Below are 27,833 nucleotides of genomic sequence, written 5' to 3'. Positions count from 1 at the left end.
TTCACTGATGATGGCGCAAATGTCCAAGTCGAGCTTGTTCATATGATTTTTGTGGAAGGTTTTGTGAGTGTATCTGTTCTGGTTGAGGCTCCAGCAGGGCAGAACGAGGTGTTTTGTGGGAGCAATTTTGTTCAGTTCCAATCGCTTGACTATTCTGTCAATCGACTTGCAGAGAGCAGTGCAGACGTGCCACTTCGTGTGATCACTGTGAAATCGAATGGCTCGATCGAAAATGATATTTCGCTCAACTCAGTCAATGTTCTGTCATTTGACAGAGAAAACAGCGGGATTAACATCAGTACCAATGTTCAGTTTGCATCTGGGAGTGTTGTTTCATCTACATCCGTTCTTTCGTTTTCTTCGATCGATTTTCATATTCCTTCTGCTTTTGTTATTGAGATGCCTGAAGGTGCTTCGTTGTTTTCCTCTTCCACAGAAACAGGAAACATCCAATTTTCATCGTGCTCTTTCATTATCACTTCTTCAGAATCGCAAGATGTTTCAAGTTGCGTGCATTTGATCAGCGTTTTGGGTGGAGTTGTGCAGCTTTCTCAATGTTATACTGATAAAGCAGCATTTAATGTTACGCCTTTTGTGATTTCACAAACAGCTCAAGCTTCATTCGAGGGAGTCCGCTTTCCACATTTGTCATTTTCAACTTGTTCACTTTTCGATCTGATTCCTTCAACACCAGATGCAAAAGATGATTATTCCTCTTCAGCCAATCAAGAATCTCAGCCATCTGAAATAAGCTTCAAGAACTGTGAATTCACTTCTCTTCATGTGAGTGAGTATGACGAGCAGCCTTCATTTGGGTCTGTTCAGCTTGAGACGCATCTGTCAATTGTGAACTGCTCTTTGGATGATTTGACATCTGCGTTGAGTCCGGAAGGCGGAGGAATGAGAATTAAACTTGGAACATTAGGAAGCTTCTGTTTAAAGGGAGAATATTCCGAGCAGCTAAGTTCTGTTAGCCTTTGTGTTTGACAACTTTTATGGGAAAAGGACGGTCTTAGAATCTCAGCTACTGCAATTTAAACGACAAGTTTGCTTTGCCTCATTCAGTTTTTTGTGTGTTTGAAGTTTGCTTCGAAGAATATTTTTTTAAAGATAAATTTTTCTATTTTTTTCGTTAAAAAAACTTTTATATGATATAAATCTGAATGAATGAAAATGCAATACAAGCTTAAGTTCATCGAGCAACTAAAAGAAGATAAAATATTTTTTAACAAACAAATTCGATAATTTAAAATTTATTTAAATATTCTAACATAACAATTTCAATCTTATTTAAATTTTTTAATTACTTTCTTTAAGATCACGATTATTTCTTTTTCAAACAAAAATTTTTCTATCAAAAAAACGTAATATAAAAATATTTGTTTTTTCTTTTTTCAATTAAAAAGTAATAATTGACAAAAAGAACTTGCAGTAACCGGGACTCGAACCCGGGTCGCAACGATGGCAACGTTGCATTCTACCCCTAGACCATTACTGCTTGTTGAAAAAAAGAACTCTAAAACATCACTTTCAAAATTACCTTATTTGATAGGTGTTGATCATCCTGAGTTTATTGAAAAAACATAATTTAACGAATTTCTTTTATCTCGTGATATTAACAATTTGTCATGTATATCTCTTTTTCATATTCCATTATTATATTATAATATATCTTCTTGTCCAATTCTTTTGTTTTATTTTTGCATTTATGAACTTTAATTTAATTGAAATTTTGTTTGTTTATGATTGATGACTGGAAAAGGTAAAGTGCATGCAAGCTGACCAATTTTAACAAGCGTCTGATATCCTTGAAATATTACAAAAGGATGGCGTTTTTTGCTTTTTCGTGATGGTAACCCTGGTGCAGAGTCTAGACTTTTTATTCTGGTTAAAATGATTTTCTCCTAAATAATAATTGTATTTCATTTTTGTAAAAATGTTTCTTGAAAATAATTGATTACAACTTTAATAAGATTTCTTGAAATATTCCTTCTGCGCAATGAAGTACAAAACTATGTTTGCATCAACAGAGCTTGTGTTTCTTTTTCATTTCTACACTCTTCTCGTCACAGCTGCTTTTAGACATAATTGATCCTTTATCATCCTTTATTTGCATATATTCATCATTTTTCATTTCGTCGTTCATATTACATTGTTCCCAACGTCTTGTTCATGATGCATAATCTGTGAATAATGTCATATGTCCATATGAATCGCTTCTTTTGGAATGGAATATAAAGTTATGTTGAACGTTTAATTTGGATTCCGTTTGAGATATTGATCAACATTGAAATTTCCTTTTGAAAGGCTATTAACAGAAGGGTAAATATTTTTGGTTTGATAGCTTTTTTCACAAAATGCTTCTCGATAATTTAATCTTGCTCTTTTCTCGTCTTTTCAATTCATTGCTTTGAACTTGCAACTTTCTTCTGATAAAATATAGATGATTTATTGAAATCATTGATCATTTTTGAAATTTGAATTTAATCTGAAAGAAATATTTAAATATTTATATTCAACAAAAAAATTGAATTCACTGATTTTAATTTCTCAACAGATTCATTTCATCATCTATCTTGCACCTTTCAAAGCTCATTCATGTGTAAAACTGTGTGGAAACAATTCTTAAAATAAAAAAACAATGTTTCAAACAATTAATGAAAATTTTATGGTTCAATGAGCCCATAAAAAAAGTATTCTATTAATGGGAAAGAGATTAGGGTGTAAAGGCAATGTCCACAACAAAAGAGAGAGAGCCAACCATAGAATCGCAGTTGAAAAAGAACGTCCCGTGTGAAACTTCTTATATAAGTTTTTTAGATCGAGAATTGTTATTGTTTTATTGTATTTTTAACATTTAAAATTATGGTGATGATATTAGAAAGTTTTAGCTGACTACGAGGAAAGATACAAGCTGCTTATGGCTGATCTGAGACTTCAAAATAGAAGAAAAGCTGCTGATGCAAAGAAAGCTGAAGAAATAAGAAAACAGAAAGGAATTGAAACCCCAAAAGAAAAAGAAACAAAAAATGAACAACAAAAATCAAAACCTAAAAAGAAAATGAGTTTGTTCTTATCATTTTGTGATTTATCAGTTTGTTGAGCATGTTCCGTTTTAGGTGAATCACGCAAAAAGAAAATTGAGCTAAGCAGGCGTCCTGACATTCGAAAAAAAATACAGGTTTGTAAAATATAAAAATGGAAGGTCAAGTGTTTTTTTAACTTTAATTTAATAAACTTACAAATCCATTTTTAGAGACGTATCAAAAGGAACAGAAAGCCGAAACATAAAAAGCGTCATATTGCTGCTGTTGTTTAAAAAAATAACACTTCCTGCATTTCATTTTTTTTCCAATTTTATTTTGTTAAAGCACATTGAAATAATTTTAATTCGAAAATTGCAGTTTAAAAGGAATAATACTCGCACTTTTGGAGAAACATTGAATATTTTTCGGAAAGATACTGTCTTTTCCTAAAGTCAATGTACTTTTGGATAAAGTTAATTTTTTGTTGGAAATGTTTTTGATTTATTTACATGAAACAATCTTTCTTGTTTGAATCTATCTTTTCTTTATTACGAAATCTTTTCAAATTATATCAAATTCTTCACGAAACAATTATTTTCCAACAAAAAAAAAAAAAAAGACTAGGGTGGTTTTTTTATCCGGACATTTTTTTTATCCGGACAAAAATTTTAAATTTAAATATCTCAACAAATATTCAATATTAATTTCCAGCAATTTGCACAGTTGTATGTTAGCATATGTGACATCGATTCTTATACAAATTTTTAATAGCAGAGTGGTATTTTTTTTGAAATAAATAATTTTTATTTTTGAAAATCCGACTTTTGATGAATTTTTCTATTTTTATAAAACGATTCGGTTCATCTTTTATATACACAACTTATTTTTTCCATGATATAAACAATTCTGGTTATTTTTTATTTTCGGCAATTTGCTCGTTTGGACTGAATGGAAATTTGTCATTTTTGAAAAATCATTGTCAATGGGACAACTTAAAAAATAATTTTCATTAAATGAAGGAGCATCTAACAGAAACCAACACTTGCATTAATTAATATAATAGTTATATAAAATTACCACAAAGTGATAATTAAAAATGATTCAGTGAAGATTCCAAAAAATAAATATTATTCGAATTTCAATGAAATTGAATATTAAAAATCATCAATTATGAAAACAAATGATGCTTATAAAAAACCTTCTGAATCATTTTTAATTATCACTTTGTGGTAATTTTATATAACTATTATATTAATTAATGCAAGTGTTGGTTTCTGTTAGATGCTCCTTCATTTAATGAAAATTATTTTTTAAGTTGTCCCATTGACAATGATTTTTCAAAAATGACAAATTTCCATTCAGTCCAAACGAGCAAATTGCCGAAAATAAAAAATAACCAGAATTGTTTATATCATGGAAAAAATAAGTTGTGTATATAAAAGATGAACCGAATCGTTTTATAAAAATAGAAAAATTCATCAAAAGTCGGATTTTCAAAAATAAAAATTATTTATTTCAAAAAAAATACCACTCTGCTATTAAAAATTTGTATAAGAATCGATGTCACATATGCTAACATACAACTGTGCAAATTGCTGGAAATTAATATTGAATATTTGTTGAGATATTTAAATTTAAAATTTTTGTCCGGATAAAAAAAATGTCCGGATAAAAAAACCACCCTATTTCCAATAAATGGAGGGTCAGCTTTTTAATGGGACTTTTTCCTTAATTGGCACTTTTTTTGTTTTTGCTTGCAAAATTCTGAGAAAAGAGAAGTAGTTTTCAGCATTTCAAAAATCCTTTTTAACAAGTTTTATTCTATTTATTTGCAGTTTGTTTTTATATTTTAACTTATTACACATTGAGAAATTTCGTTTTTTGTTAAATTTTAAAGGACTTTTTCTAGCCAACTGGGAATCGCTCAAGAAATTGGGGACATGTTTTATATTGCATTTGCTTCGAACTATTAATCTTTTAAATCTTTTTTTTGACAAACACTTTTTTCTTGATTTATTCGCATTTCAAATTTTCATCAACATGATTATATTAAACTGTTTATTTCTTTATTAATATAATGAAATGAAAAAAATAAAAATATGATATGAATAACAAATTCTTTTATAATGAAGTGTTGTAAATACAAAACATTAATTTTATCTATTTTTCAAGAACTTAACTTTGTTTCTAAAACTTGGTCATTGATCATTTCAAGCAAGCGCTATTTGTCTGTTGAAAAAATAAAACATTCTCATTTTCAATTTATCTTTAACACTTCATTATAAAAGAATTTGTTATTCATATCATATTTTTATTTTTTTCATTTCATTATATTAATAAAGAAATAAACAGTTTAATATAATCATGTTGATGAAAATTTGAAATGCGAATAAATCAAGAAAAAAGTGTTTGTCAAAAAAAAGATTTAAAAGATTAATAGTTCGAAGCAAATGCAATATAAAACATGTCCCCAATTTCTTGAGCGATTCCCAGTTGGCTAGAAAAAGTCCTTTAAAATTTAACAAAAAACGAAATTTCTCAATGTGTAATAAGTTAAAATATAAAAACAAACTGCAAATAAATAGAATAAAACTTGTTAAAAAGGATTTTTGAAATGCTGAAAACTACTTCTCTTTTCTCAGAATTTTGCAAGCAAAAACAAAAAAAGTGCCAATTAAGAAAAAAGTCTCATTGAAAAGTTGACACGATCATAATGAAACTTTGTTTTTTCTTTCATTTTTTGACATTTTTTTCTTCAACGTTAACATTTTTATTCTCCATGAAATATTCATTATTGTGCAAAACATCAATATTTGAAATGTTTTTGAATTTTTATTTGCTCTTTTTATTCATGTTTGATGCATTCTGTCAATTTTTGCAACTCAGCAATTATAAACCATTTCAAATTGAAAATTTGAAATGCTTTGAATATTGACAATCATTTGTTGCAATTAGCATTTCAATAAACGTTTTTTGACGTCGAATTATATTTATTTTTTCTTTACGATTTAAACAAAATTACGAAAAATGATATATTTCGCAAAATTTGTTGGTGAATGTTCTGAAAATTATTCATTTGATATTTTAAAAATAGTTGTGATTAATTAACAGCTATTTTTGATTTCCACAATTATTTGGAGAAAAATACGGATCTTCCCAAAATAAATATTTTACTTGAAATTTGTTGGTAAAACTCAAAAAAACTGCCATTTTTTCAAATTTTCTGGAGAATTTCAAAATTACTTGATAATTTCAAAATATCATATACAAATTTCAAAATTTTTCAATAATTTCAAAATAACAGAAAAATAGTGCAATTCATCTAATTTTTTCTTTAAAGAAAAAATTCTGTCCCAAATAAGATTTCTTTTGGTTTCTTGGAAGATCATAAATCAAAATTTAAAATTATAAATTTCATGGTTTTAGATAAATTATGAATGAAGGGAAAATAGTTGAATCTTGCAATAATCAAACAGAATTTCTTTTTGAAAAGTGCCAAAGTTTGTCGAAATCTAAATTTTTTCTTTTTTCTTTGTTGCCATTTTTCTATTTTTATTTTTTTCAGAAGCAATTTACCAACTTCGTACGATTGAAAAGGATGTTCATGAAATACGGGTTGGGGAAATCATTGAAATGATGGAATTGATGAATGAGAATGATTTAATAAAAATGATTAAAACGATGCCTTATAATGAATTAAATTTGATGATCGAAAAAAATCAGATAGGATATATCGATTCGTTGAAAATTATGAGGGAGCTCGGATTTAATTGCGCGAAACTTGGCATTTGGATGAGCACAAATTTTTGTTCATCAAGCTTTTATCAACAATTAAAAAAAAAGATCTTGTCATATAAAAGCCCTTCTGATGAAGAAGCTTTGATTTTTATGAGTGAAGTCATGCATTTGCTTAGTCTTAGAAACTGTCACTTTCGGGAGAGTGTTTTAAATGTTACAATTCCAGTCCTTCTGAATGTTGCCATAAATAAAGAAAAGGCAAAAAGCATAAAAGAAGTGGAAATTTCTATTCTAGCTTTGAGTCATATTTCGATGGACAGTATAGTTATGGTTATTAAAAATTATATTCAATTTTAATTTGTTCATCTTTTATAGATTATGTGAATCGTTCCTTTTTTTTTAAATCTGACATTCGAAGCAGTTTTGAAGATTTAGCATGCAATTACATTGAGCGCTATCAAATGTCACATGTTGTTTATTATGAATTATGGAAAGTGATGATTACGTTACTGAACGTTTGTCATGCAAATGCAGCAGAGTATTTAGGCAAAATCCAATTTTTTAAAGTGGCGAAAATGGAGCTTAACGAATTACTTCATTCTTTTTATCAATTGAACATGCGCAATAAAAAAAAGCAAGTATATTTGATAAGCAATTGGTGCAACCTCTTTGGAGAACTTACCAAATTAGAGGATTTACTTATTAATTCAAAGCAGGGTATTAATTTATTGGATTTTCTTATAAATGAATGCATGCGCTATTCGAACAGATGCGGGTGCATTGAGGCGCTTTGTTCGAATATATTTTTGCAAATTTCTTCAAACGGTCTGTGGGAAAATCTGAAAATATTATGGAAGCACAATTTTGTTGAATGCACGTTCTCCTTTTTGCAGAGCGATATTTCAAGCAACGAGATAGCTGACGCTGCCTTAATTATTCTGGACAATTTTTCTCACCATTTGATGGAAAATTTAAGAGCAGAGGAGAAAGATGCAAAAAGAATATTCAATGATTTCAAAGATATGTTAGAAGAGAACGGGTTTGAGGATATCATTCTATCTAAAAGGAGCTTCCTTATGAAAGGAGGAAGCGACATATACAATTTGACTCAGCTTGAAGGGTCCTTCTTTTAAATTGTGATTCTGGAGAAATATTGAATTTATTTCTACGTTAATGAAATAGGTTCTTAATTATTGCAAAAAGCCACAAAAGGAAGCTTATCTTCATTCAGTTTTCTCAATGCTGAACCTCACAATTTGGCAATTTTTTCAATTCATATTATTTCACAGCATTATTTCTAACACCTGTGAAAATGCATGTTCATAAATTGTTGTGAGTTACACTTCCTTTCAAATGTTAACTTTAAGCAATTTTCGAATTATCAAAAACCTTCAGGAACTTCAATTTTCGTGATTGCCAAATATTCTACATTTTTGTTTTTAGTCTTTAACTTCTTTTTTTGCATCTCCAGCAACAATAATAACATTTCAGTTGGAAGGGGAAATGTTGTGCATTTTTTGAAAGATACAAAAAAACGAATCATTGAGCATTATAAATAATCTTTTATGTTTTTTAAATAAAAATTCATCTAAAAAATTTATACTCAATGTCAACTCCAAGTTCTTTCACTTTTTTTGTAACGTTTCAGTGCAAAATATAAATTTTTCATAAAATAAAAAAGAAAAAGATACTGATACATTACAAATTAAAAAGCAATCAGAACTTTAGATCCTTTAAAGATCTAATTATAATTAAAAATAAGCAAGAAACAAAAAGTATAGAACAAATTTATAAAAAATTTCACAATAGAAAAACTAAGTTTATAGAAAATATAAATATCAAAGTGCGCACTATCTTCACTCAAAGAACTTCTCAAAACAGACAGACTGAGAAAAGAGATCCAGCCCTGTCAACTGCTCTATTCTCGAAAGCAACGCAGTGCACACGTTAATTGTAGGAGGAAGAAGCGACGGGTTCTGCTTCAGTGTACTTCCACGCAAGACAGGGTTCTGAATCCAGTATTTTAAAAACGATATAAGACATTTCTGAAGAGCAAGAAACTGAGCGGAAAATTTTGGTGGTTGAGTTTCACTCACTGCGGGCATTTTGCTTGCATTGTTAACACTTATTCGAGATTTTGGAGATAATGATGAGTGTTCAAATGACATATCAGACCTGCTTTTATAAGTTGTAATTTTCGAGATGGCCTCGTTTTCAAATAAGAAAAACAACTCCACACTTTTATCATTGACGCAACTGCATTCATAAAAGTTTGCAGAACAAAATGCTTTCGTTTGCTGTTTCCACAGGCCATACAGCATCTTGTTGATGTTTGGTGATAAGCAAGGCGCCAAAAGCTCTGTAGATAAAAGGAAAGAGCGAAAGATCCCGTTGAAACCGTTGAGAATTGAAAGATCGATGGGCAACGGGCGAACAGTTGCATATCGTGCGAATGAAGGCTGGGGGAAGTTTGCAAAGAAAGACAGGAGTCTGGGCCATATCAACGTGTAGAGCACATCCTGTGGAGAAATCTCGAGAAGAGAGAAAGATTTCGGATCAGTTGCTTCCCCTGAAGCAGAAGACGCAAAGTATTTAGATGCCCAAAACGGAACAAGCTTTTTCACGAATTCCATTTCATTGAAAACGCAGCCTATATAGCGCTTCCACAAAGTCGAATGTTGATGCAACACAGAGAAAAACGCGTTGATCGCTGCCATTGCAGGATGGGATAGTGGATAAGAAGAAGGGAAATACGATGGACTCACAACTCCACCTGATGAAAAGGAAGAGGAAATGGGAGAAAAATAGCGCAATGAAAGAGAATGGCCGCGACCAGGCAAATCATTTTCCAAGATGAAGAAGAGAGAGTCAATAAGAACACGCAAAGGAGATGACGTATCAAAAATATTTGCATTCGAGCCAACAAGTGAAGTTGATGCTTGATCAGAAAAAGAAGAAGAAGAATCATTTCCTTTAACTTCGGAAAATTGATGTTCAGAATCATCTCCCTTCACGCACTGTGCAACAGAAAACTTTGAAGAACAGCGCATAGAAGATAAAGTGTATTGATGATTTTGCTTAATAAGAGGAAAGCTAGCATTGTTCATAAGTTCTTTCACAAAGTGTCTCATCATCTGTGCAAAAAATGAAGGTGGCATATGCTTCTCATCCACATAATTTAGAGGGTCTTTTATGCAGCTTTTAGTTGAATCTGCAGTCGACAGCAAATTATATAACAGCTTTTCCTCAATGTGTTGTTCGGAATATGATTTTTGTGCGATTAATAGCTTTTCTTCTGCACAGGTGCTGTCATTCAAATAGCTCAAATCACTTTTGTCAGCATCATCACTTGAAATATCTGAACCGTATGAGCCTTTTTGATTAAATCCTTCTTCAATATTAGTTTCATTTGTTTCACTCTCAGAATCTTCCATGCTATCCTTGATCCAACGAAGAGTGAAAGCAACAGCATTTGGAAGGAAGATCTGACGTATTGCATTGATAAACAGAACAGTCAGTTCGCTTTCTGGACGGCAGAGAGAAGTAATCGTTGGCCAGGCAGTGCTGAAAAGAAGAATTGAAGAAAAAGGAGACGAAGAAAGTTGAAGGGGTACTGGAGCTGAACTTCCGGGTGGCATATAGTGCTGAGAAGGAAACGATAGTGTGTGCTTCCGTTTTATAGACGCTGGTGATCCTGTTGAAGGCGAAGCGAGGAGAGACAGGGAAGAAGATGAGACGTGCAGCTGTGGAGAGTGTGTTAAATAAGAAGATGCTAACGATTGAGTTACGGAAATTGAGCGACTAATAGGCAAAGCATTGCGGGCGGGAATGTCTTGATACACAGATAGTCCAACTGAAGAAGGCTTTCTCATTGGAGAATGCAATGCTGATGCAGATCTATTCCCGCTCTTAAGAGAAGAACCAGCTTCGCCAACATACGTTACAAACAGCAGTGGTTCAGTGCTAACTGCATTGTGCACATCAATCGGAACAAACAAGATTGGATTGGATGTGGGGGAAATAAACGGAAGAGGCCCGTTTTTCTCTCTTCTTCCTGCCTCCTTCTCCTGTTCAATTGCATCCGATTTCATTGCACCGCGGAGGCTGTTCAGGATGTCTGTCTGCTCCTTTTCGTTTCCCTTTGAAGTCGCTTCATTGCGGAACGAAAGATCAACCGGTGGAGCAGAAATGCGGATGCCGCTGTGGAACGCTGCCATGATGCTGTTTGTGATGGCGCAGAATGTCATCCGCGGAAGAGTCGCTGCATAATCCCACACATGAGATCGATGCGATGTTTGAGACGGTGATGGTGATGATGCTGGTGTTGGCATTTGCGCTTGTGCCGCAAGAGTCGAAGGATTGCCAAGTTGGGGAATGTTGCTGAGTGTTGACATTGAAGAGCGTGCGGACAGTGGTGGAGGAGATGCTGAAGAAGAAGGCGAGGAAGAAGGAGAATAACGAGGCAACGACGCAACTTTAGGAGCAGCTATTTTGGGGCTAGACTGAAGCTTGTAATTAAGCTGAGAAGAAGGAGAAGACATAAGAGAAAGGGGAGATGGAGGAGATGCAGATACGGCTGTCAGAGGTGAAGAGCTGTCTTCAGATTCTGCTCTTCCACTTGCTGAAGAAAGTGAAACTTGAATCAAATCTTCCACAGTTTCCACTCTTTCCTCTCCTGCTTTGAGTTTCTGCTGTGAGTTACTTAAAGAATGTGGCTGAGAATCGTGCTGTGAACCAGACTGAGAGCCAGGCTGCGAGTCAGACGATGACTCTGCCTGTGAATGCGACTCTGGCTGTGTTGGCGGAGACATCATTTCTTCTCTGTTTTCATACGACTCAATGTGCACCTCCATGTCTGACTCAACCTCTGATCCTGCCTCGTCGGGTGTCACATTCTGATAGGAAAGATGGAGGCTGTTGGAAGGCGATGAAGGAGAAGTAGCCTGCACCGCCTCTGGAGAACGTGATTTGTACTGACTGCTTCTGGATTGCTTGAGCACCGGAGCAGGCTCATCCTCGTCGTTGCTGAGGGATTTTGGATCGTTCGCTTTCTCTTTCGAGCTTGGCTCTTCGTCTCCTTCCTGGTAGCTGGCAGAGTTTTCAGTTGCCCCGCTTCGTCTGTTTTCGTCTTTGTAGCTGACAATGTTAACATCCTCTCTGCTGCAAAAGCTTTCGGTCTCTTCGCCTTTCTCTCCGCTATCGAAATTAGGATACTGCGACATGCTTTCCTTGATCCTTCCCATTGTCATCTCACAACTGAACTCGTTTTCATCAAAAGAAGATTTTGCGATCTGTTCCTTTTCATCACCAGACTCCACATCTTGTAAATCTTTCCTTTGTGAATTCTGTTCGTTTGTCGAATGTTGTTTGGATGAATGCAAACGTGTCTGCTCACTTGCCTGAAGAATTGAAGAAGCAGATTTCGCTTCAGCAGAATTTGTACCTTGTTCTTCAATCGCTTGTTGATTATCTCCAGTTGCTTGACGATCGACGCTTTCCCCTTCTCTTTCCCCTTCATCGCCTTCTCCGTCTTTCTCCACCTTCTGAAGCAGAGTCGAATCTTCTTCATTTCTCTCCTCACCCACAGCCGATGCTTTCAGCACAGAATGCCCCGTCCCTCTGCTTCTGACCACAATCCTCCCCAATCCACGTGCTCGGTCATACACTTTCCCTCTCACACGCACCCTTCCTCTGCCTCTGGCAGTGCCACTTGCAGGCATTCCTCTCAAAGAAGGCGCCCCTCGTTCAAAAAGTGGCTTCTTCTCTGCAACAGACACAGCCCGCTCTCTTCGGCTGCTTGTCTGATTGCGCTGCTCCAACTGCTTCCTTTTGACAGACTCTGCTTCTTCCTGAACCAGCGCCTTGTGCAGCTGGAAGGAGGAAATAACCTGCTCGAGGAAGCAGTTGCAGGCAATGTGCCATTCGACATGATCTTGATATTCAGCCACGTCTTCAAAGCCGATCAGCTCTTTTGCATAGCACTTGATGAAGACTGAGTAATCAAACAGGCTCAGCAGCTGAAGCGGAGGAAGATGACGTTCTGTCGAGCTGCTTATAGACTCGAGGAGCGAACGAACTGTTTTTGAAAAAGGCACATTTGACAACAGATCGGAGCGAAGTGCAGAGGTGAACTTAATTCTTGAGAATGCCAAAATAAACAGACTCCACAATTTGGAGCGAAGTGTTGAAGTTTGCTTTGCAGATGAAGGAATTGACAGAATAATTGGTGTGTTTTCATCGAGAGTGCGTGAAAAGAGAGCAATCAGAGTGGACACTGATGCAAACTGAACTGGCGGGCAATAATTCGCCAGATAAATCAGAGGAACCGTCAGCGCTTCGATAAGACGCACAGAAAACGAGGCGTGCAGGAACTGGATGATGAATGCAACAGACTCCAAACAGCAGGCCAGCAGCTTGCACGATGACAAGAATGCAGCTGCCATTACCTTCAGATGCAGCGCTGTGAATGTGTCGCCTGGGGATTCAGCCGAGTGACGGAAGCCCAACTTCAGTTGCGTTGAAAACATGATGTTTTTCGGCTTTGATGAGGCAAAATCTGAAGATGACTGGAAAGTGTCGTTTTCTCCCTCATGTTCCAGCTCACTCACAGCCGTCTCTGGACATCCACATGCAATGAATACTGAGCTTATCTGCTGCAGCTCGGAGAAGGCAAAGGATACTTCTCTCCACAGCGAAGAGATCAAGGCTTCACTGAGAATTGAAGATTCAGAAGGGGAGTAAGCACCACACTCTGATTGCATCTGGAGATTGGGTGCAAAGAAAGACAAAGTGTGAAGAGTGGACAAATGAAGGAAAGGCAAGTTGATTTTCTCTCTGACAAAGGAATCTTTCAGCAGAGAATCGAGCGGAGGGACAGCAAAGTAGGAGGAAAATGCATTGAAAGAAGGAGAAAAAATGAAAGATGCATGGAAATAGCAGGGCCAGCATTGAGAAACAGTGACAGCACCAATCACATCTTCAGGCGTCATTATTTTGTTTTCTCTGCCTTCTTTCTTCATAACCAGAGGACGTGGCTCTTCACATCTGTCTGTTTGCTCTTGTATCTTTGATGGTTTAATACCATCTTTAACAGTGCTGTTATCACTTGGAACATCATCTTTGCTATCTTCATTGTGATTGCCATCACCTTCACTCAAGTTCATTGACTGAATGTATGCTTCAACGTCTTGTAAGCGCAGATAAGGCCCACAAGGAGGTGCCTCGTAGCGATGTCCCGTGTTTCCTGTGATTGAATCCTGGAACTTGGCAGAGAAAGGAGAAAAACTGCGAGTGAAGGGGGTGATGGCTGTACCGCAGAGAGAGGTAATGACAAGCAGACGAAGAACATCACAAAACCGATGGAGAGTTGGAAATGGAGTAGAAAGAGGAAGAACAGACGCGGATGACTCGTTACTGCCTTTACAGGTGCATTCAAGTGATTCATCTTTATTTGTTACATTGTTTTCAAGTGACCCTGGAAGATCCGATGAAGAAGTTGCAATATTTGAATTAGAAGAATCGAATGAAAGAGAAGAAGAAGAAGCAGAAGCAGAAGAAGAAGCAGATGAAGAAGAGGGACTTGGAGATGAAAGCAGAGTTGGCTCGTCGTCGAGTGCCGGGTCGCGCTGACACTCAGCCATCCAATCAGCACAGCAGGGAAACAGCTTCTGTGGAGCAGGCTGAGAGAGGTTGTAGTATCCCTTTGAAAACCAGTCTGTTTGCGCTTCTTCGAATTCATCGTCGGTCATGTTGTTGGAGTCAGACTGTTGTGATGAAGAGGAGCTCATTGAAGAAGAAGATGAAGAAAGAAGTGCATCTGATGCATCTTCTCCAGACAAAGAAGAAGAAGAAGCATTCTGCTTTGGAGATTTGTCCGCTCCGCCACGTGCTCTTCTGTTCTTCCATCCTTCTGATTTTTCCTTATCCTTCGTGGGAACAACCATCAGTGTTGCCGAAGAGAACTGGGATGGAGGCAGAGCTGTTACATACTCTTCGCCGAGGATGCTGCGCAGGAAGAAGCTGTGTGATGCTCTTGCAACTTTGGCTATTTTCAGTGGTCCAGTTGAGATGGAAGTGAAGGACAAGAGCGGATCGATGAGCGAGCGGGAGAGGCGGGGCAAAGAGGCAGCGTATGTGCGATGTGCAGCGCAGTGGATGAGAGAGGCACAGAGAGTGCGGAGGGGAGGTGGGATGTCAACAGCTAAGGGGATCTTTGTGTTTGATTGGACAAGATAAGGGATAGATTTTGCGTGATGTGTCTGGACAAATGAGGAAGCTGAAGAGGAGGATGAATAATTCCCAACAGATGTAAAGGAGTTTGAAGAAGCGGAGGAAGGCTCTGTGTTTGCTGAAGAAGAACAAGAAGAAGAAGAAGCACTAGAATTTTCATTGGGAGTGGGCAAGGAAGAAGAAAGCAAGTATTCAAATGGCGATGAGACTCCAAAAGGCCCAAAAACAGAGGTTTCTTTCATAATGTACTCAGAAAGAGGAATGTTGTTTGAACGTGAGGCTGCTGATGACGTTTGTGATTGGGATTGTGATTGGGATTGAGAATGAGAATGAGAAGAGGAAGAAGAAGATGATGATGAAGGAGCTTGTTCAGCTGGTTTCTTTAAGGATTTCTCGTGAAAGGCAGACATTTCGTGTCTGTCCCAGTTGAACTGGATGTCTGAAGAAGAAGGGAGTGCGGTGACTGGAAGTGGAAGCGCACGAGGAAGGAAAGGCTGAATGAGAAGTGCGAGAATCGCAGATTTCGACGGAGTCAAGGAGCAGAGAGGGCATCTGGCCATCCTCAGAAACAGAGGCGGATAGGAAGGACAAGGGAACGAAGGAAGCAGCGAGAAGACTGGAAGAGAAAGACCTTCAACACTTCCCAAAAGATAAGAGCATCGCTTGGCGAACGAGGAAGGCGTGAAGAGATGTTTGCAATGAGGGCATCCACTTTGAGAATCTTCGCAGAACACTTGAAGAGAACACCACACAGCATTCCACAGCTCAACTGCCAAGGGAACATTTGATTGTGACTTTTCAGTTGCTTTCTCTTTTGTGTTTTCAATCTCATTCTGAGTACTATCTTCACTTTGAGATGGACTTTTATCAAATAAATGTCTGCTGGATATAACATCCTGAAGCTTAAAGAGCAGCACATGCGCCAAATGGAAGCCAGCATCAGCCACTTCTCCTGTTCCAAACAACAGCAGATTCGCCAGATATGCCCCCAGCGCAGGCGCAAATGCAAAGTTGAGTTTTGTTTGAGCAGAACGAATGTCCGGGAAAGCAGCGCAGATCAGCTGCAGCTGGTTGAACAGAATGTCTGCAAGTGTCTTTGACAAGATGGCGAGTGTGTTTTCCCACTGGCGGTGCTCTTTGCCGTGTGTGTGGTGCTGCAGAAGAGCAGAAGACACCGACGATGCAGCGGATGTCTGTGTGCTCTCTCCTTCAATCAGCGGAGTGACAATGTCGTATGCATTCATGATGATCTCTGCCCACACCACACGACTCATCCGCAGCAGTTTCTCAATGGCGCACAGGACAGTCTGTGCATCTCCTGTGGACTTCCACCGGCTGTCGCAAAGAAGGATGGACAGCGTCATGATGCAGCAGGTTCTTATCTCGATGCTTGGAGAGTGGATCATCTGGATGAATACGTGCAGTGCAAAATGTGTGGAATTTACATAGTCAAATGCAAATGGCTCTGATAATTGGATATCTTGGAGAGGCTGCGTTGGAATAAGATTGATGCCCTCTTTAACAGCACGCTTGGCTGCTGTGTTTGTGGCTTCGAAGAAGATGTCGCAGCAGGTGAGTGAGGCAGAAAGAGGGAATTGTCCAAAGACGACAGAGGCAGACGCAACTAGCACAAGAACAAGAGTGTTAGGAGAGAACGAAATTAGATGGTTGTTCACCAAATGCTGCAGGAAATCGATCCCTTTCCAAACGGTTTCAGATTCTGGAATTAGCTTTTGTGGAGTTAGAAGTTCATTCATTTGTGACTCATTCAACAGAGAAGAGTGCAAAATACGCACAACAGCAAACAGTCCTTCGTTATTTGGCTTGAATCTTTCACATGCTGCTTCAATCCCCACAAATGCTCCACCGCCCCAGCCTGAATACTCTCCTGTTGATTTGCATTCAAAGAACACTTCTGATTTTGGTGCATTCAATGGAACGATGTTGGACTCTTGCTGAACTTTCGTGGATTCATCAGCTTGCAGATGCTTTGATACATAATCAGTCTGCACAATAAGAGAAGAATCGATTGGAAAGTTGAAGAGTTCGATGATGCATTCCAGTGCAATCTGAGTCTCTTGCTCATTAAATCTGTCGCACCAGATGACAAATAACTTGTGCATTGTGTCAATAAAAGAGTTTTTAAGATCTGAAAAGGCAGCTGTTCGAATTTCGAATCGCATGAAGTTGAATATGAGAGTGATGTGTGGATGCACATCGTATATTGAGTGAGGAAGATGCTTGTTGTCCACAGAAAACACCATCAGCGCATTCACAATGCTTGCACACGCCTCAACAGCCAGCAGTCTGACGAAATTGCTTTGGGAAATGCACAAAATGTGGAGAAGTGGCAGCAGCTTCGGAAGCAGCACGTTGATGCGGAACGCGTTGAATCGGATGACATCCAACAGCCTGCACAGCCCAAACGTGTAAAATGTGTTGATTGTTGTCTGTGTTGGGATTACTCTCGAAATGAAGATTGGAAATATCTCGCGGCTCAGATTCGCAGGAGTATGCTGTGCGAAATTCTCAAATATTTTTTGTTCACCTTTGGGTCTGATAATAGACGAGTGGGTTGGATGGATCAGTGAAAGTGACGGAGAAAAAGGAGAATCTGCCAGTTCGGCAAAGAAAGGCACGTCCCAATGAGACACACCACGGAAGAAGTGCCGCAAGGTTCTCTGTGGCGTCGCCTTCTTTGCTCGCCCTTTCTTTTTCATGTGCTTGTTTTTGTTTTTGCTTTCTCTGCCATTTTTCTGTGCACGACGTGATTTTATCCTGCGCTTGTAGGATTTCACAGAAAGGTTGGTTGCTTTCGTTGGTAGATGAGAAGGATCCAGCGGTATTATGTGCGGTACAGACATCAAAGACACTGCCATTGAGGAAGAAATCGATGGGTCAGAGGACAGCTGAGCAGGTAATGTTTCAGCTGTAGGGATTTCTTGGCCAGACTTGTTCTTCTGTCGAGAGATGATTACAACTGGGCTCGAATGAGAGGACTGAGACGAAGATGCTGTTTGATGTGCCTGTGTCTGCGAATAAGCAGGCTGCAGCTCTTCAAACGTGTCAAATGCCAAGCAACTTGCAGCACCGGCAATTGAGGAATGAACCGATGGTGAAGCCAGCGGCTGTGAAGGAGGAGATGCACACAAAGACTCAGCAGGAGATGATTGAAACGCATTTGCGTGGGGATCGATGGAAGCTTTTGGAGAAGACAGAGGAATTGAAATTGACAAATGCTGATTTGGCGAAACACTCTTTGCTTTGGCGCGTTTTTTATTATTTGTTTCTGTTCTATTGGATTCAGTTTCCTTTCCATTTGATTCTGAAAGCATGCCATTCTCATCATCATCCACAGTCACAGTGTCATTCGAAGAAGAAAGAGAATGCATAGATAAAGAAGAATGTGCAGATGATTGATCGCTGTCTGTCCATTCGCCAGGAGATGACTCATTCAGCGACGAAGCAGAGCCAACCTCACTTGGAAGGTTCGATTCTGGAGACTGTTCACTCTCCACAGGCGAGCCAGAAGCATTCAGCGAATCCGACAGATCCTCAGAAATGGTGCTTCTTCTGTGTGTCTCCTGCTCCAGCTTCTCGCGCACATCTTCAATCAGCTGGTCGATCTCGTCTTCGCCTTCTTCAGACAGGTCGTTCGTGTGGATGTCTGTCACATGTGTCATCTCAAACGGATACGCAATCTCGTCTCCTTCGTTCTCTTCCTCTGAAAACTCCTCCTGTCTGATAGAAACAACAGACCCGCTTCGCTTCCTCCGCTTTTCAGACGACGACGCTGCTGCTGCTGAATCCTCCTGCCTTGTGCTTTTCCTGCTTCTGTGGTATTCTCCAGTCTCTCTGCTTCCAGATGCATCTGGCAAATAGCTGCTCCGCCTTGTCAGATTCACCAGTTCAGCCGAGCTATCTGTCTGTGATGAAGGAGAGCTGGAAGAAGACCGCTGCTGCTTCCGCTGCTCCTTCTGCTTCATCTTTTTGAGGCGCATCTCCACAAACCTCACAATCTTCGCTGCCCGCTCAGAGGACTCGATTGAGATGGATGAAAGAGAAGAAGACGAAGAGAACATGATGTCTGACGTGTCTGAAGACGATGCACCGCTTTCACTTTTGCTGCCGTCTTCGATTTCACTGAATGAATCCAAGCTTTTCTCAGAAAGTGTCTCCGAGAGAATTCTCTTGAGCTTCGCTTTGAATGAAGAGCGGTGCTTCTGATTTTGAGATTCTTCATTTGCAGATTGTGCTCCTGCTTCTTTTCCTTTTTCCTTTTCTTTCTCTTTCTCTTCATCGTTCAGTATTTTGAGTATGATTTCCTTCTCCGCTTTCGTCAGTCCTGTTTTTCCCTTCTTCTTTTTCTTCTCCTTTTTCTTTTCCTCCTTTTTCTCCTTATTTTTCTCCTTCTGTTGTTCCCTTGCAATCTTGCTCAGCTCCGCATTCTGCGCATGTGCTATGCGAATGGGCTGCGACTGCTTCTTTGCAGAAGAGTTGACAAAGTCGTGTGTCTCTATTGGCGGTGGAGGAATCGGCCTGTTCAACGACTTAGCCGACGAAGAAGAGCTTGCTGCTGTCGAAGAAGAAGACAATGATGATGGAGATTGCAACTTCTGCTGGTCTGATAGAAAAGAAGCAGTTCCTTCTGAGCGATTCCCCTTTGTGCCGATGATGGAAGGGTGCTGCGGTGGAGGAGACGAGCTGCCTGGAAGTGGAGAAAACAGCGCTGCTTCGAGTGGAGAGCCTGCCAAATGGCGGAGCGGATTGGCTTCTGCTTTTGGTTTGGGCAAGTGTTCGCTGGCTGACAGATCAGAGTTTGCAGCTGAAGAGGTGCTGCTGGCTGAGTGAGAGAAAGACGGGAAAGGCGATGTCTTGCCCTCGCTGGTGCTGTGTGTGTGTCTGATGGGCGTGGTGAGGCGAGAAGATGTCATTGAATGCTCAGCAATCGTATTCTTTGTGTCAAACTTTGAAGGGGCAGACAGTAGATCAGCAGGCTGGCTCAGCTCAAAGGCACCGATTCCGCTTTCACTTTCAGTCAATTGTGCAGATTCAGCTGGTGACTGTGCTGCTGCTGTCTGCATTGAATATTCACTCGAAGCACTTGAAGACTGTTTTGATTGAACATGTTCCTCATTCGCCTTCTCATTCATGTGCAGAGTGGAGTACTTCTTCTTCTGCTTCTGGAACGATTCTCTTTTCTTCTTGTTGTTCTTCTTCTTCCACTCGAACGGCACAAAATGAGAAATCGCCTCCAAAAACAGCACATTTGTGCTCTTCCTCATTTTCGTGCAGAGAAAAGCTCGTCTTTTCTTCTGCTCCTCCGCCGTCAGCCAAAACGGCGTGTCCTTCTCATCCAACTGCCAATCTTGTTCAACTGAATATCCGTCTTGTTCTTGTGAAGTTGCTTGGTGTGCATCGACTGATTTGGTTGGAGATAAATTGCCTGCTGTTGCAGAAGCATTGTTAGTGAGTGTTGAGTCTGATGTTATATTTCCTTTCTCAGGCGAATTCTGGTTTCCTGCAGCATCCATCACTGATGATGATGATGATGATGATGATGAATGTGGCGATGTTGATGCAGTTGCACTTGTATGTGAACGAGTCGCTTGCTTTTCTGGAGTCGTCTGTGGAGCGAAGTTGAATGTAACTCTTCCTGTCTGCTTCCTCGTCTTCGAGAACATATAGTCAGTCAGAAACGGACAGTCCAGAAACACGTCTTTCCTCCCCAGGCAGTAAGGGCACTTGTTCAGGTCGTGTGTGGGAGAGCGCGGGCGGAACTGAGTGTCAGTCTCATCGGCATCTGCAGAGGGTACTTGGCACGGAGAATAAATGGTGGGGATGAGAAACGGCTGGTGGAGCTCTGGTGACTGGATGTTAAACATCACTTCAGATGCATTCAGCTCAAGTGGATGAGTGAGTGGCTGTGATTGTTGCTGTTGCTGCTGTTGTGACTGTGTTTGTGTTTGTGTTTGAGCTGCTTCTCCCTGTTCTCCTTTGTCACTTTGCTGTTCTGTCTCCTGCAGCTGGTTTGCAATCACCCCCAAATCACTCAGAACCATCTGTGAGAGCACAGACACGAGTGAAAGCAGGTCTCCTTCAGACAGAAACACACTGAGTGCAAAGAAAGTGTTGGTCAGTTCAGACACCACAGCCAGCAGCTCGGGGGATACACGCGAAAGAGCTGGGGCGTTCTCTGAGATGACCACGACGGATGGGTCAAGCGAGGCATCGGTTTGCATCTGTGCCAGTGCAATCTGCTTGTGGAATGCAATCACAGCAGGCGCCACCACCCCCCACGAAGAGCCAAGCAAAGTGTAGTCAGTCAGAACGGAGCGGAGCAAGAAAATGGAGTAGAAGACAAGGCGGTTGTCTAAGTTTGAGGGGTGGAGGTGTGGAATGAGAGAGGAAGGCTGGATGAGGGCTGCCTGGGAAGAGAGAAGTGAGGTGAAGGCAAAGAAAGGCTGAGAAAAGGAGGAACGAGAAACAGGAATGATTGAGCTGTCGAAGTTGTCTGAGGAAGAAACCTGCATGGATTGCTTAGCTGCTTCACCAGACAAACACAAAGAATCACCAAATTGAAAAGGAGGAGTTGCAAATTGTGTGTTTTGTGCAGGTGAAACTGAATGAGGAGGTTGAATGATGGAGACAGGATACTTCGAGGGAGAACAAGAAACAGGAGAGGAAGGATCAGAATGGAGCAGCACAGAAGAAAAGAATGAGTGATTGGGTGGAGATGAGGCAGCTGAGGAAGGAGAAGAGGCAGACAAGACAGGAGACATTGAGGGAGATGGGAGAATACCAGCGGCTGCCATCATCGGAAGGGTGGCTGGTGAGGCAGAGGGGATTTGGGTAAGCACTTCATCAGAAGAGGAAGAGGAAGATGAAGAGGAGGAAGAAGATGAGGATGAAGAAGAAGAAGATGATGATGAACTGAAAATGAAGAGGAGCATAGAAAGAGTGAAAAGGCATGTGTCTCTGATGACGTCTTCGCCCACAACAGATGCCATGTGAATGAGGCTGCGCAGATAGACAGCAGAATACGAAGACAAAGAAGAGGGAAGCCGCTCAGACTCTTCCACAATGGCGTGGTGCGTGCCCTTCAATGACGTGGATGAGGTGATGATTTCTTTGCGGTGGAAGACAGAGAGCGAGTGGATGAGGGGAATGGGCAGTGAACGCTTTTCGGAGGATACGATGGAGTGATCTTGTTCTTTCTCTTCTTTTTCTGGCAACTGCTGTGAGAATTCAATTGCTGCTTCAGAACTCTCTTTGTCTGTCTGTTCTTTCTCACAATCATCACTTTGCTTCTGCTTATTCTGCTGCTTCCCGTCCTGAATCGCCTTGAGTGCACATTTCTTGAAAGCACAAGACTTCCTTCTTGAATAGCTGTTTGTGTCAGCAGGCGAGCGGCAGAGGAGCAGAGAAGAGCGCCAAGAGCGGATGAAGCGGAGAGGGATGGAGGACGTGGCTTGGATGAGGGTGGAGTCTATTTGAGGGAGGATGCTCTGCTTGCGGCGCTGGGAAATGAAGAGGGCGCCGGAAGAGGAGGAGACGGTGGTGTATGAGGAATATGCAGAGTTGGGTGAGTTGTTGGAGGGGGAGGTGGAGGAAGAGGAGGAAGAGGATGAAGAAGAAGAAGAGGAAGAAGAAGAAGAAGGGAATGAAGATGAACTCATTAAAGAACTTGAGAGTGAATTGGAAGAAGACAAAGCCGAATTCTGAGAATTTTGAGAGGAAGAAGAAGAAGAAGATGATGATGATGATGATGATGATGACTGAAGCATTCGAGAAGGAAGAAAACTGCGACGAGTCAAATAGCTTGAAGAAGGTTGTAATGGAGATGTGAGTGATGATGACAGAAACTGGGCTGAAGAAGAAGAGGACGAGGACGAGGAAGAAGATGAAGAGGAAGAGGAAGAAGTGGAAGAAAAAGCAGACAATCCACTTTGCGCTAAAGATGACTGGAATGAAGAGGAAGAGGAAAGAGGAAGCATCGGAGAGCCTTGAGAACCAGACAGTGAAGAAGAGGAGGAGGAAGAAGAGGAAGAAGAAGAAGAAGAAGATGATGATGATCCGCCTAATTGTGAAGAAAGAGAAGAGCTTCCTTGTGATGGAGAAGAGGAGAGAAGCGAAGTGCTTTTGGCAGCAGAGATTGTCGTGTAGTCAGCAGCCGAGTGGGCAAAGATGCAGAGGGAAGACATGAGAAACATGAGGCTGGAGCGGAGGAGAGAGACAGCCAGCATTTTGTGGATGGATGTGGGTGGAGCAATGAAACGGTAGGAAATAACAACAGTTGAATTGGGGTTGTCATAGGGAAAGTGATTGTGATGATGATGATGATGATTCTGGTTACTGTGTTGCTGTTGTTCATTGAATCCACCTCCTTGCACTTCCCCCAGCTCTTCTGCTGTTTGTCTGCCCATTTGGCTGGTTTCCGCGAAGCGAGTGTTGTTTTCTCCATCGTTCTGATTGGCCTGTTTGGCTGTCTGTATCCGGACGCTGTGCCACAGCTGGCGGTATTCAGCGATGGTTGCCTCGTCATAGCGGATGTTCTGCACAGCCTCGACGGTCATCCGCTGCTGCAGCCAGACAGAGCGAGGGAAGGAGGAGGAAGAGGAAGAAGAGGAAGAAGAGGTGGATGAATTCATTCCTAATGAATGTTGATGTTGGTTGTTATGTTGTTTCTCTTCTGCTATCAACGACTCCATCTGTTTGTCTTCTCCTTCGTCTTCCAGCAGAAACGACTCCACACACCGTGTCACATTCGCCTTCTTCTGCAGCTTCGCCCACTTCCTCGCCAGTTCTGAGGCAGAGTCAATCAGAGCAAGCGGAGAAGCCAGCGCATACGATTCAGTCAGTTCAGATGAGCAGACATCGTTTGTGTCACTCAGAAGTGTCCAGAAGGAGTGGATGTTGGGGAGATAGAGGCGGATGTCGTTGATCTGCGCGATGTTGATGGTCTGCTGGGTGGTCTGGGGAGGAGAGAAGGTGAGGTGCGGGGAGGAGACAGAAGCGGTGCTGGAGTTGGAAGAGGAAGAAGAGGAAGAAAAAGAAGAGGAGGAGAAGGATGATGATGAATTAGAGTTGTTATTTGTATTTGTATTAGAATTGGATAAGTTTGATGATGATGCAGGTTGTGATTGTTCAGGTTGTGTGGTTGATGCATTGCTAGCAGTTGACGCATTTGAAGCAGAACTTGCAACGAACGGCGAAGAAGACAGCAAAAGCGACGGCTCCTGTGTCAGATCTGAGAAGGAAGACGAGTGTGTTGCCAATTTTAAGCTTTCTTTGGTGTCTGCTTTGATTGAAGAAGGAAGCTGAGGAGAGAAGTAAATGGCCGATTCACGAAAGCGCTTGCAGCACACACACACATAACGGCTGCTGTTTTTGATTCTGTTGTAGGACAACGCCACTGGCTCGTTTGAATGGGGAAGAAGGCGGTGGAGTGGCTGGGCAAGGTCAGAGGAGGCAGAGGAGAGGATGCGAAAAGTGGCTTCGGGTGTGTTGGAGGATGTGAAGAGAGAAGAGAAGGGTGAAGAAAAAGAGGAAGAGGAAGAAGAAGAAGAAGAAGAGGATGGATAAGATGAAGAGGAGAGGAGAGGAGGAGAGGAGGAAGGAGGTGGAGAGAAAGAGCGCATTTGAGGAGAAGAAGGCATGCTGGCTGAGTGCAAGTCAGGGAGAGAGTAATAAGAAGGCGTGCACAATGGAATGACAGACAGAAGCTCAGCAAAAACAGATGGCTGTGGTGTGGTTGATGATAGCGATGCTGTTGATGTTGATGATGAAAAAGAAGAGGAGGAAGAAGAGGAAGAAGAGGAAGAAGAGGAAGAAGATGCAGATTCAGAAAATGAGGTGTTGTTGTTATTGGGATTGCACTCAGCAAAGTCAGATGGCAATGAAACAGTCGAAGCAGTAGAAGGAGAAGGAAAGGGAGAATGAAGAAGAGAAGAAGAAGAAGATGTTATCGATGACGATGATGAAGTTACATTTGAAAACTCATTCGATGTCTCAGAAAAAGGAGCAAACAGAACCGACTTCTCGACAGGCGCAGTGATGTAGTACACGAACGCAAGTAGCGCCGGGTCAGAGAAGATGGCAAACAGCACACGCACAGCGACCGCCCTGCTGAGTGTGTCAGGTGAGTGAGCGAGGAGAGCAATGGAGTGGATGAGAAGCACAGATTCCGTCACCAAGAACGGCCCAAGCGCAGCCAGCAGCCTCAGCGCAAGAGTGGCAATGACAGGGGCAGACTGGAGGGTGTCGCTGGTGGGCGTGGGCGGAGGCAGCTGAGAGGCGAGCGTGTGTGGAGAAGTGGAGGAGGAGACGGTGGAATAGGAGGCAGACACGGCAGATGTGAAGGCGGCGGTCTTGTGGCGCGGGGTGCGGGCGAATCCTGCGTGTGACTGCTCGTCGAAGTTGTGGATGGAGAAGGAAGGGCCGAGGCGGTGGGCTGGCGAGAAGCCGAGAGTGAGCATTGACAGAGAGGTTGGGGTGACTGGGGGTAGGGCGGCGTCTGAATGAGAGGGAGAAGAAGATGATGATGAGCCTGTGTCTTGTTTTGATGATTGAGGGGAAGGAGAAGGGGAAGGAGAGTTTTTGTTTCCTCCAAGAGCAGAGAAGAGGGAGAGGAAGCCACGTGAAGGAGTGGGCACTGTTTGTGTCTTGCTTGAGAGGGAAGACGCAGTCGAAGCGGGCGATCGGATGGGAAATGTGGTTGAGACACTGCGAGCGCTGAACTGGCGGGGTGTGCTGGATGGAGGAGAAGAGGAGGAAGAGAAGGAAGAAGAGAAGGAGGAGGAAGAGTTGGAGGAAGAAGAAGAAGCAGAGAGAGAGGAGGAGTGGGACATGGGAGAAGTGTGAGATGTGGCAGAGAGTGGAGGAGATGGGGATGATGAATACGATGATGAGGAGGAAGAAGAAGAAGAAGAAGAAGGAATTGAAAGTTCAGATAAGGTTGAAGGAGCAATAGAAGAAGAGGAAGAAGAGGAAGAAGAATCATCCAGAAGAACTTCTGTTGGCTGTGGAGAAGAAGAATATGCATGCTGGCTCTGTGCAAATAAAGAGCCTGAAAGTGAGGAATAAGGTGAGTTGGAGTTGTTGTATTGAGAAGCGAATGAAATGGCAGAAGAATTGGAAAGGGTGTGCAAATGTACAGGGGAAGGGTGGGGCTGAAGGAGGATGCTCTGCTGATGGAGAGGGAGGAGCGCGAATGACGTGATGGCGCTGATCTCAGAGGGGAGGAGAGGAGAAAAAGGGCGAGATGACAGAGAATGAGAGAGAGAGGCAGAGTGGAAGAGAAGGTGCTGAGGTGTGGTGGCCATTCGGAACTCCACAGACGCATTGACAGCTGCCCGCGCTGCATCGAGCCCTTCTTCGATCTCAATCCAGCGATGCGATGGCAGCTTTGTTGAAGATGAAACAGAAGAAGAAGAAGGAAAAGAAGGAGGAAGAGAAGAAGAAGAAGATGAAGAGTCAATAGAAATGTGGTTGTTCTGTGATCTCATCCGTTGTCTGTATTCCCAGTCATCGTATTCATCGCGCCACGAGTAGTCTTCCAGCGGCACTTTCCCAAAATGAGGGACTGTTGTAGTTTCTCGTTCATTCCTTTCGCCTCTTCTACTTTCTTCTTCCTCATCCTCCTCCCCCTCTTCTTCTTCTTCTTCTTCTCCGCATTCCTCAGAGCATTCGTCTTCTTGCTCCTCGTCTCCATCTTCGCTGTCCAGAACAGAAGGAGGATAAGAAGACACGCTCTTGACGGACTGCTCATCCTCCTGCCTGGTGGGATACACCACACAAAAGGGAAACACAGCATGGTACACACAGCTGCCGTGGAAGACTTCTGAGGCATAGTGGCGCTTCTTCCCTTCTTTCGATTGTTTAACAACTGCTTTGTGATATGAGGTTAGCCGAGTTGACAGCACACTTTGAATCAAGCGAGTTGGTGCGCCGAATGATGAGGCAATTAAAGGAACGAATTTATTTTGAATTGATCGAAGAAATCGCGAAAAATGAGGTGATCGAGGTAAAGACAGTAAAAATGCATATTCTGTGAATGGGAGAAGATAAGTCCAGGTATGATGCCATGAAACAGCTTTTGGTTCATGATAGATCATATCTAAAATGTAATCAAAAAGCTTCAAAGTATCTTGTGATATGTTAATTTCAGCAAAGCTCAGTGGACGTTGCTGACTTGGAGCAATATCTGAATCAAGTCCAAATGTGTTTATAAATCTACGGCAAATCGTAGTAATTGCAACATTCGGTAATTCCTTTGAACCATTTTGAATGTGATTAACTTTTGACTCAAGAAAAGAAAGTGATATCAAAAATCCACCAAATAAAGCATCTCCAGAAGTTTCTCTTGAAACAACATTTCGAAGAAGTTGGATAAGCCTATTCGCAGCTTGCTCGTTTCCACATGCTTGGTGGTTTGAATCAATAAATTCAAAGAGAAGCAAAAATGCCTTTCGACTGAGGCAAGCATTATCAATTAGTTTCATAAGAATTTCGTGTCTAAGTTGAACTAAATCATTTGATTTCAAAGTGATATGAATTAAAGGAGTAATTATGATTTCGTTTGTACAAAGACGCTGTGATATGGTATGTGTATCGCTTCCACCACAAGAATGTTTCAAAAATGAAAGTGCATTCGAAAATTCTGTCTTCAAAGGTTCTTTTTTCGATTGCCGCTCTTGAGAAAGAGTTGTAATGCCAGCTATTAGAGTTTCGCTGAAACTCTTTTCGACGCTGGTCTTTTTTGAGTGCATAGAAAAAAAAGACTATCGATATTGGTGCAGATCTGAAAAATCAAATTCACTTAAAATATTCAAACAAAAC

General features: G+C 41.0%; 3 protein-coding genes across 3 annotated transcripts; 2 read left to right on the top strand and 1 right to left on the bottom strand.

The window, feature by feature from the left end:
* Positions 1-42: 42 nt before the first annotated feature.
* MONOS_12336 (uncharacterized protein) lies at positions 43-987 on the top strand (the record flags this gene model as incomplete). Its single annotated transcript, XM_067864948.1, has 1 exon — positions 43-987. The coding sequence occupies one exon, from the start codon at positions 43-45 to the stop codon at positions 985-987; it is 945 nt and encodes a 314-aa protein (XP_067722928.1).
* Positions 988-2,684: 1,697 nt separating this feature from the next.
* MONOS_12335 (uncharacterized protein) lies at positions 2,685-3,412 on the top strand. The gene is made up of 4 exons (XM_067864947.1): positions 2,685-2,791; positions 2,882-3,065; positions 3,120-3,181; positions 3,257-3,412. Exons 1-4 carry the CDS (start codon positions 2,705-2,707, stop codon positions 3,317-3,319), a joined length of 396 nt encoding a protein of 131 aa, XP_067722927.1. The 5' UTR covers positions 2,685-2,704; the 3' UTR covers positions 3,320-3,412.
* Positions 3,413-8,306: 4,894 nt separating this feature from the next.
* MONOS_4356 (uncharacterized protein) lies at positions 8,307-27,496 on the bottom strand (the record flags this gene model as incomplete). Its single annotated transcript, XM_067874421.1, has 2 exons — positions 8,307-21,457; positions 21,521-27,496. The coding sequence occupies 2 exons, from the start codon at positions 27,494-27,496 to the stop codon at positions 8,621-8,623; spliced, it is 18,813 nt and encodes a 6,270-aa protein (XP_067722926.1). The 3' UTR covers positions 8,307-8,620.
* Positions 27,497-27,833: the final 337 nt, after the last annotated feature.

The sequence above is a fragment of the Monocercomonoides exilis genome, assembly GCF_001643675.1.
Source record: "Monocercomonoides exilis strain PA203 chromosome Unknown scaffold39-1025343, whole genome shotgun sequence".
NCBI lineage: Eukaryota > Preaxostyla > Oxymonadida > Polymastigidae > Monocercomonoides > Monocercomonoides exilis.
This window is presented reverse-complemented; position numbering and strand designations above follow the sequence as displayed.